The following is a 10583-nucleotide window of genomic DNA, read 5'->3' on the forward strand; positions in this document are numbered from 1 at the left end:
CACATATTTCTCAATTCTTTTGAGAGAATATGTATGGTGTAATGTTGATGTGAAGAACCACCTCCTTAACAACTGTTTCCTACATTAAGCAGATCAATGAATAACCTGCACAAGAGGTCCATTTATAATTTCTTCTTTTCTTCTATCTTTTTATTGCTTCGGAAATTTCTAATGGTCGCCAGTGAATGGTAGTGAAGAAAAAAAGAAAAAAAAATGGAGTATATAAAATGATACTGGATGCTCGATTTCTTTTTAGGAAAATTGAATTAGTAAACAAAATCTAATAAGTCTGTCTAAAGCAAACCATGCATTTTCTAGAAACCAAATACAAAATATCGTAAGTATTTTAAACCTGATTCCGCTGTGTATAAATCAATGATTTGGTCAGTTTCGGGTTGAGCGTTTTAACACATATACGTCAAAGGAAGACTAAGGCTAATATAGAAACACAATGGAAAATAAATTCGTAAAGCATTTGACACTTATCTTGAATTCTCTTTATCTTATTTTTAAACGAATACATTTGGTCACGTCAGTGTTCCGTTCAGGTGGGGCTTATATAAATGTAAGAATTATCTCCATCAAACAAGCAGAAACGAATATTATTGCTTTATTGGATATTATTCCGGTGGTGTATTTTCAAATAATTTCAAATTTCATTTTGCACTTCGTTACAGGTTCTGTGATTGGCTCATAGTAGCACATGTGACACAAAATAAACAGCTGTTACTATTATTATGAACGGCTGTTTTTCCAAGGGACTACTTAAAAAGATCTATAGTTTATCGTTATTATTTTTTTATTGTATCTTTGTCTTTTTTTCATTATTTTAAGTATTAGAGGTTTTAAAAGAAATAACTCTCATCTACAGTTGACCATAATCACAACAGTGACAAGTTCTGTCGTCTTACCCAAATCGAATCAGCTTGGCTACGGCCGCTCATGTGGTACATGTATGTAAGTAAACGTTTCCAAGTTAATTCTTGCATGAACACTGCAAAAATCTAGATTCAACCCCTATGTGTTGCCTTTCAAATGTGTCATTAATAAAAAAAAAAATCAGGTTCGTTTTCAGATACGATGTTGTACAGACTTGTAATTATGAAAGTCTTTGTGCTAAAAGGTTTCATTACATAATAAGCTATCATACTAACTTAAGTTAATTATATCAAAAGACATGAAACAAAATATGCAAAACAAAGAGTTACAAAGGAGAAAACTATTTGAATATCTTTATTCAAAATATTTCAAGTAATGAATATCGTATAACTTTGAAAAAAGATATTTTAATATGACCGTTTTAGTGTTTTATCTTTAAGTGTATATTGCAAGTTATTCAATATGAAATCCATCACTAAGTTGAGATATTCTAGTTGAACGCCTGCTGCGAAACGATAGCTTGTTTCGGTATGTGTTCGGTTTGCGATATCTGAAACAAATATGCAACAATGTTAGACAAAAAAAATATCGAAATGTGCATTTAATAGCCCATGGCTGTAGTAAATGATGAGAAATTACAACTATCATAGGTTTCTTTACTCCCAACTCATACGATAGCCCTGCTTAGAATTAGTAAACATGGTTAGTTGGACGTTATTGCTTTGGTCAATCTTCTCTTCATGATGTCAAATTACAAGACCTTGCGACGTGTTCATCTATGATGACGTCATATTTTTCAAAATTCCATGAAATCTTAAAATGGAAATATGATTTAATTTGAATATCCGAATCTTTCCTTGAATATATATTATGGTCAGTTAAAGGATATCGATGATGTGTTGTTATATATTATACTATACTAAATACGCGAATTCGTTAGATATCACCCATAGGCTATGGATATCCGATGGTCACTTACCTTCTTAGGAATCAGAGTTACCTGGTATGTTTCTACCATAGAAAGCCTGTCTACTTCCAAACCCCAGAAATTACGAAAACATGGAAATATTAAGCTGCGGTCAACAACGTTCCCTCTATCAAAACCTGTGATATAATAATTAAAAACATAAATCGTGTTGAAGAAAAAAAAAGGATAAATAATTTTAAAAATAAAGCGGTTTAAAGAAAAAGGGAAACCAAGCAAAACCAAAATTAAATCAAACAAAATCAAAACAAAAAATAAACGTCTAAATCACATATTTGTCAATATGAATCTACATATATTGTATATGAAAACAACACCAAAAATGTCTAAAGTGAGATATCTTCACTGAAAATAAACTTTACTTTAATCAATATGCATATATAGGAAAAATATAAAATACTGCAATAGGCAACGATGTTCTTGTGGGAAAAAATGTATATAATATATCAAATCAGAACAGATGAAATGTATGACAGTTATGGTAACTTAATGAACTTAAGTAAAAGTTATAATATTATTCCTTTTGTTTTCTTTCAAGACTAGTTTCATGTTTTTCCTTTATGCGTATTTTATGATAAAAGTGTATTACCTGTAGCACAGCTGACCAGGAGTCCCACTACAATGGTCACCGTGAAGCCGAGGAATCCGTACCACATGTATGATAAGTTGTACAGTGGGAAACTAGAAAAGGGAAGGGAAAAGATATTAATATTAAATTGATAAATTCACACTACATAATTATTGTAAGATAGCAAAGACAGTAAAAATAAGAACACGCTATGATACATTTTGATATGCTGGAGTCTTTGTATATATGTTTACTGTAATTTCCATTTTAAAATATAATTCACATTCATAAAAACGTTAAAAAGCCTTAAATATATTGAATAATTAATCATTTTTTTATTTTATTCTATACTTCTAGTAAGATTATATGTACATTTGTTGCCATTTTTATATTTTTTTTTATATTTTTTAAAGGGCATGGTTGTGCATGTTACCCAATCCTTTGACAAATTTCCATGTATGTTAATAAGATAGGGTTAAAATAAAATGCTAAACTAAACGACGACGAATCATATCCCATTTTCAGCCGCATTCCTTTTTAAAACATAGCACAATAAATGCTATTTACATAATTGTTAGATTGGGTACGTCATCATTACTAAAATGTTAAATAGGTTACGCGTTATTATGGTGGACATCGCTAAGGAAATCACATGATAACGTCATAAATAAAGATGTCACAATTCTCTTTCTAAAATAAATGAAAGAACTGAAGACCAGTTGTCTGGAATTCATGTAAGTGTCATTTATGTGTTAATTACTATCATTAAATACTTCATATTGATATATTACACATACGTCCAGAATCAAAAGTGTCATGTACAATATCAAGCTACTGGCATGCTACTGCTTTCCTCTACGTTGCAATTATATAAGAAAACTTTGAAATATATCACGTCCTACCAATGAAGTATTTTTTTATTTATTTTTAAAATACTTTTGCATCAAACATAAATTTGAATTCGTTAGGTATTTAACTAAGCTAAAAAACACATTTTCATAGTTTTTATTAGCAAACAAAACGATTGTATGACGACATGGCAATGATGCTTTAACGTCACGTCAAGAATATATGAGCATATGTTTCTAGTCGTTTGGCATCAAACTTTTCCATTCTTTTTGGATAAAAAAAATCAGATCTAATAAGATTTGTCGTATTTCGTCGTATTTGGAATAAAAGATTTCAAAGTTAATGAATTGTAAAAAGAAACATGCTAAATGTGGTACAGAAAAATAGCATAGCTCTATCAAAGTGAAGCACAAATTGAATGTGAACATCGGCACAAAACCAAAACAGGAAACAGAGAAACACGAAAACAAAAGAACAAAAACATTAACCTACATAGAGGTTTCATCTATACCCGCTGCCCCATTTACGACGTTCACTGTTGTCAGAATAGCTGAAACTGTGCTGTTCCACATGGGTTCCGTTGAAATGGTGCTGTTCCACATGGGGTAAGATGTTAAAGTGTCATTAGGATAGCACCCTTGGGTAGTTATTGGTTCAAGTCGAGCTGGTGCACTGCCAAATAGTTGACCACCAAGAACTACCCACATGTTTATCACTATAGCTGATAGGCTCCCTACCAAGGCACCCTGTGGTGAAATAAACGTGCGGCATATCAATCGGATATTTACATTATTTCTCTGTTTATCTATTTATTTATTTATTTATTTATTTTTAATATAGGATAATTTTAATTGTTTAACACTCAAATGTTTTGTCCAAAAAGTACTGGACATGTGTTCTTAAAACTCAAAATTCAATGCCTGCCTCATTCTACTACTTGTATATGAGTACATGTAGCTATTATGTCACCTCTTTGAAGCATACACATTTAATCCGTCATTATCGCTAATGAGAAATCTAAACACTATTGATTTGAATACATTCAATCATTAAAGTATTTCCATCTCAGGCATACTGAAATCCTCATATGAAATATGTCATTTGAATCGCATTCGCATCAAAAAGGATATTTTTGATTCAAAACAAGAAAAAAGTATTAATCTCTTATATTTTATCATTGAAAAAGAGTTAAACGTTCAAGTGGAAACATTAAATAATCTATAAATTGGACCAAACCTAATTTTTCGAAGCAAAATACTACTGTGACCATAATTATAACGATTTTGCAAATGTTGATAATTAGCATCGAATATAAATACGTCAGGGTAAGTATGACGCCGTATTCCTTATCAATTGAGTGACGTATTCATGTAATGTCTTTGAAACCATTGAAGAAATCCGGTAACATTAAAAACAACGTGTCAGTCAAATTCATGTGGCGGTAGAATTGATTGGATTGAGAAGGAGGTATTTTGAGGGTGCGAGGACGAAAACGTCACCACCTAAAATAACCGGAACATTTTAAACATTCTAATCACACATTAAATATGTAAGTGACATACTGGAAAACTTAGAAAAAAAAGGGAAATAGTAGCAGTAAATTGTTTCATTGACGTAAATAGTTTAATAAAAAACGTCATTCCGTAAGCTCAACACACAAATCACAAAATAAAAACAGCAACAACTGTAACCTAGCGAAGTCTCTGATTATTTGTGGTTGTTCAACGTTGTTTGTTTTGTCGTACGGAATTACAGTAATGACTTTGTTATTTTGTGTTCATTAATTTATCTCTTTCTCTTTCACATTATATAAACAAAAATCCTTGGAACATTGTAACATTCGTACAATCCAATTAGCACTGGGGAATAAGCCTCCGAGGAAGAACAAGCCGGCCATTGGTCCACCACAGGCTCCAAATATGGCAAGGGCTAACTACAAATAAGCATATGATGACATTTACAAACATTTGCCATGTGAACATTTTATGTTTTTTGGTATCGCAAAATGTCTCGTGACTTAATGATAGGGCATGTAAGCAAATTGTATTTCATAAAAACAAGTAGGATGCAGACCTACAGACATAAATAAACATTTTGTGTTAATGTGATTTTACCACCGTTTCCCCTTCGGATGGTGTATTTGAAACTCAACCGGCAACGGTTATTGCACAGGTTATTTGTTAAAAGGTTACATTTATTATGTTCAATACAATCCACTCTCGATATTCTAGGTGTTACGCTCACTTACACTTTCTGCACGCCTGGAATATGTCATAGCGAAATGGAAGGTACGTAACAAGCTATTTGATGGGTATCAGGTCAAAACAAAACGTCAAAGACAGTCAATTTTACCGTTACGCTCATGCAGGAATCGTTTGATGAACAATAAAGAACTGAACTAGTCTTATTTTTTCTGATCCACACCGTGGCACATACTGAGCGTGTTTATTTTTCTATGACATAAATCAGGAGTGCAGCGAGTGCGAATGAGCGTAACCCCATGAGTATCAATGATTACATTAATTCGAGGCGATACTCTTATATAAGCCCGAGGGGCCGAATGCTGATGATCTGATATGGAATGAGGGTGCTCCTATTGAACACGATCATCTGGGAAAAATGGATCCATGTTTTATCACTTGCGTTTCTATTTATCGACAACTTTTGGCTTGACCTTGCACATATTTATTGTCCAAATGGGTACAAGGGATCTAACACACGTTATTGCAACTAATGAAGCCATATCCTATCAACAGTTCAATACCAAGTGATTTACATAGACAGACAATTTCAAATAGCTAGGTTTTCGTCACCAAATAGGACAGTGTAGTAACTTCAAACTTATTTGCATATTTATATTGTTAATATAATGGATCAGTAATGTACGAGCATTAATATAAAATTGACACTCAAAGACGGAATGAAAGGCAGTTTCACAATGATGACCATAATTTGAACTGTTTGAATCTTGAACTAAATTTGCACGGAATAGATCATATCAAAGAGAACCGCATTGCTGCCTTAATCTTGTATGTAATTTTTTTAGTTTTCTGTCGCCTTATATGTAGTTACATGTACTAGGTTTACCTGCAAGTATATCTGGGGTTAACGCTAACTGAAAAGAAGAGAGTAGTAATGTTTTGACAGTACCATCTTAAGTATTCCAGGTTTTTTATCGATAATTTCCCATAAACTTGTGCCCATCAATTAAAATTCATTAAAAAAAACATAGATAGAATTAAAATGGATATTAAGAAACTCACCTGAGTAATCGGACCAGGCACGTTTTGCAGTGTATAAGCAATACCGATCGCAATAACACCATAAACAATAACTAAAATTATAAAACAAGAAAAAAGGCATTATTATAAAACATGTTAAGAATAATACTATTTCCAAAAATCCGGATACGACATATGCAAAGCCAAAATAAACATAAACCAGCCTCAGCCGAGGGAAGAAAACAAAATTCATTAACATCAAATTTAATTTTAAAATAAATGCTTGTTATCAAATGATTGTTTCTTTTTATCAAACATCAATGTTTTGACACGAACAAAAATAATATATTTAATATCATCAACTTACTGAATTTTGAATACGGTGATTCTTAACTTTACTTCGAGTTAGTGTTTTTTGCTTGACATACATGTATTTATAGAGATGAATTGAACAATTGCTTTTATCTATTTAACTGATTAAAGTTAAGTTCGTGCAGCATATAAATGTGTTATATATATATCATATGTTTTTTGTCTATTTGTATTTAGGGGGCCGCGTTGGCAAAGTGGTTAAGGCATCTGACATTCTGACAATAACCGTTAATGGTACGTAAAACACAAACAAACGAAAGCAAAGTCTATTTGTACCTGTCAATTTAGCTATCATTGCCAGTGATATCCTCGCTGACCTGATGTAGCGCGGAAGAATGTCCTCCGCCGTGTTAGCTGCCAGCGCATTAAGTCCTGATGACAATGTGCTGCAACGATTTCAGATAGTAGTATATTACCTATGTTTTCATTTGTAAGCTTTTCAAATCCTTCACTGAGTATTTTGACTGATTTTGTCGAAAAACCTGCGCACTGGAAACTGACTGTGCCAGCATGATTATAGGTTTGATATAAATGATTTGTGAAAAGAAACCCATACTTGCGGCACTTTTGCGAAATAATAATAAAATAGTATGAAATAAGCATAAACATAATTCACAAACAGTGCTTTGATTGTTAAAAACTCACCGGCACTATACTGGGATTCGAACCCTGTACATCAACGTGTTATACATGTAATATCGCTCTAACCGATTGAGCTAATGGCCGACAAAAAGTGCCCTGGCCCAACTTTGGTGTCCAAAACGAAATTAAGGGAAGGTTATTGTGTAAATAAAAACACTGCAATGGAACAAAAGTCATTATATCTAACACAAGATAAGATAAGTGCTTTTTAAAACATGTGTTTAAACGACCGATGGTATAAAGCACCTATGCACTCTCAGAAATAGTAATGAGACTCATGCTTGCTTCTTCTTCTTCTTTTTGGAATAAACGATCATTCGAGGGGGGAGGGTTCTCGCTTGCCATAGCAGCACCCCTTCCATAACAATGAAGCACGAGAAACAATACTACAACACTACATTTACAGGGATTTGTTTAAAGATAAATTATTTACCATTATTACAAAGTGATCTGTAACATTTCAATTGACGATTTCAATACTTTATATTTAGATATTATTAATGTACTGACTCTTAATTGTTCAAAATTATTAATTGATGAATAATATTTATCAAAGCAATGTGTTTATCCTACGTTTTATGCTATCGGCTAATAATTTCTCTACATGATACTACTCTTCGGCGAGGAAAGGAGCGTAGTTAAGTCAAAATGCACATGAAATGTTTTTTTAAACTCTTTATTAACCCATTATAGCACAGTCAAGCAGTCTCTGAAACGAACATTTGCATGTTTAGGTGTTTCGTTTCGTGAGAGTTCACTAGTGAAGGGGGAAAGTTGAAGGGTTACACAATTAAGAGAAGATTTGAAAGAACATATTTTACAATGCATTTATAAATGTAATCTAATGGTAGATACTTATTACAATTAAAAAAAAATCAAAGTAGTAAACAATTCCCATAGATATCTTCATTACCTTTAATTAGAGGAATTATTCAGAGCTTATAATTCGAAAGGGAAAATCATAGATCATGCGACGGGGTTAGCTCACTGTAATAAATACTTCAGCGTATGTTGTTACTTTTCTTTAACAAACGTATACTGAAACTGATTTTCTTCTTAGGAAAGATTAAATGTTAAAAATATCCTTCGGGACATGAAGAAACCTACCTACCTCAGAGACCCACTGAACAGACAGGAAACATAAACTCCCGACATTCCGGGCAGACTCCGTAGTACATCAAACACGAAATACGGCGTCATCTCATTGTAAAATAAGATATTAATAATCATATATCAAATAATCTCTGAAGCATTATTTTTTTTTGTTAATTTCTTAAATAATCGATTAAAACAATAAACAACTAAAATAGATATTTTCCTATGCACATATTATAAACAAATTACGTTTGGTAGTAATCAAATGCAAACTAAACAATACTCCAATAAAATGCCTCTTGGTATATTATCGATATTTTTCAGGGTACAACTTTTTGCCAGTTAACGAGCCTTGTGTATAGTTATATTACTCTTATTATAATATTATGCTCAATTTTATTCGTTAGTTAGTTCTTTATCAATTTCATCCGGGAGTGATTCCTTTATCAATTTTATCCGTGAGTGGTTTCTTTATCAATTGTATCCATGAGGGATTTCTTTACCAAATTTATCCCCGAGTGTTTTCTTTATCCAATCCTATTCTATAACAGCTTGCACGCCGCACAGAACCGGACGCAATTTATGTGTTGGAATCATAAAACAAGAGTGACAATATAATTTTGGAGCAGTTTGTATCAAAGTATTAATTTGAGAACGAAAAAGTCGTGTACTGTAATAGGGGTAAAGGGGATGTTTTTGGCGTTTGCCCAAAATTTTGTTGGCCAAACCAAACGATCCAGCTATGTCAATTTTGATTAAACTTACACAAAAACGACTGAGACAAGTCATATTTATATGTCAATATTCTGCTACTGTTTACAGACTGTCTGGGATAGCTTGCAACGGATTAAAAGTGTAAACAACGAACAATAATTATCTTAATCGAGGGTAAGTAAAAAAAAATATCAATCCTCGGAATTAGAAAGTTAAATGTCAAATTCGCAGCAACACCAAGATTTGAACAGTCAAACAGACACGCTCGATTCCTTACCTGATTCATAGAAGAGACGAATCCGGCTTCAAATGGTCCACAGTTCATCATTCTATAGTACGTATACATCAGTGTACCCTTAAACGCTAGCACTATGTTATAGAAAACAATGATTGGCAGCAGCAGAAAAAACGCACTGTAACAGAAAAAACGATGCATAGATACTGAGCATGCCTCATTGAGCCATGTACTGCAAATGTTGGCTAAATGACTTGTGCATCATTTAGGTAAAAATGACCAAATAGCAAGTTGCACACAAATCTGCCAAAATTACACCCCGCTGCGATAGCTTATTAATATGCCTATCTGCTTAAAAAATAAGAACGAATATATGTTAAAAGTATGCTGAATTTTGTTTTAATCATGTTACTTAAACGTTCGGTAAGCAAATACGTCATTTCATTAATGTATTTTTCGACTTGACATAAGGTTATGTGTTTTTGTATCTATATTATTTCAGTATCATAAAACTATGGTGTATATAATGCTGTGATAATGAGTTTCACTTGTACTTGAGTGAGGGTGTTTAAATTCGAGGATTACTTTTGGGCAGCATTTTTAGATCGCAGTGAGGAAATCCTCTGTATACTAGCTTGACTGCACCAACTAGGAAGCCAGGTAAATATTAGGCCAAAGCCGCATCCCCACACTGTATGTCTTACGCGGGGGTCGGGGCTGATTCTGTAAAACAAACAAGAGGCCCAGAGAGCCTGTATCGCTCACCTGGATAATAAAGTATCCATGGAAAAAGGACCCTGCAGGTAGGGCGTAAGAATTGTACCTGCTGCCCCCAATTGCATGATCGTAAGAGGCGACTAAATTTGGGACCTTATCTCTTCTCTCCTTTCTAAATAACTTTCTTCTTCCTAATGTCTCCCTTGACAATGCCTCACTTTTGGCCATTTGTTGAGCGTTCGCCCCTGTGAGGAAGGCTTTGGGTTCTGTCCCCTGGCCGAGACATACCAAAGTCTTTAAAAATGG

At 33.2% G+C, this 10583-nt stretch overlaps 1 protein-coding gene across 2 annotated transcripts in view; it reads right to left on the bottom strand.

The window, feature by feature from the left end:
* Positions 1-1273: 1273 nt before the first annotated feature.
* LOC110440627 (sodium-coupled monocarboxylate transporter 1-like) overlaps positions 1274-10583 on the bottom strand; it is a 16919-nt gene continuing 7609 nt past the window's right edge. Inside the window, exons 7-16 of one of the 2 annotated variants that reach the window (XM_021483801.1) lie at positions 10146-10283; positions 9603-9738; positions 8628-8716; positions 7151-7260; positions 6545-6615; positions 5128-5214; positions 3774-4027; positions 2454-2545; positions 1859-1983; positions 1274-1429 (exon numbers count right to left, since the gene is read on the bottom strand). In XM_021483801.1, coding sequence (XP_021339476.1) covers positions 1370-1429; positions 1859-1983; positions 2454-2545; positions 3774-4027; positions 5128-5214; positions 6545-6615; positions 7151-7260; positions 8628-8716; positions 9603-9738; positions 10146-10283 — 1162 coding nt within the window. In that variant the 3' untranslated portion in view covers positions 1274-1369. Of the gene's footprint in view, positions 1430-1858; positions 1984-2453; positions 2546-3769; positions 4028-5127; positions 5215-6544; positions 6616-7150; positions 7261-8627; positions 8717-9602; positions 9739-10145; positions 10284-10583 lie in introns of those variants that run through there. The other variant, XM_021483802.1, reaches the window with a different exon arrangement.

The sequence above is a fragment of the Mizuhopecten yessoensis genome, unplaced genomic scaffold (assembly GCF_002113885.1).
Source record: "Mizuhopecten yessoensis strain PY_sf001 unplaced genomic scaffold, ASM211388v2 scaffold11185, whole genome shotgun sequence".
NCBI lineage: Eukaryota > Metazoa > Mollusca > Bivalvia > Pectinida > Pectinidae > Mizuhopecten > Mizuhopecten yessoensis.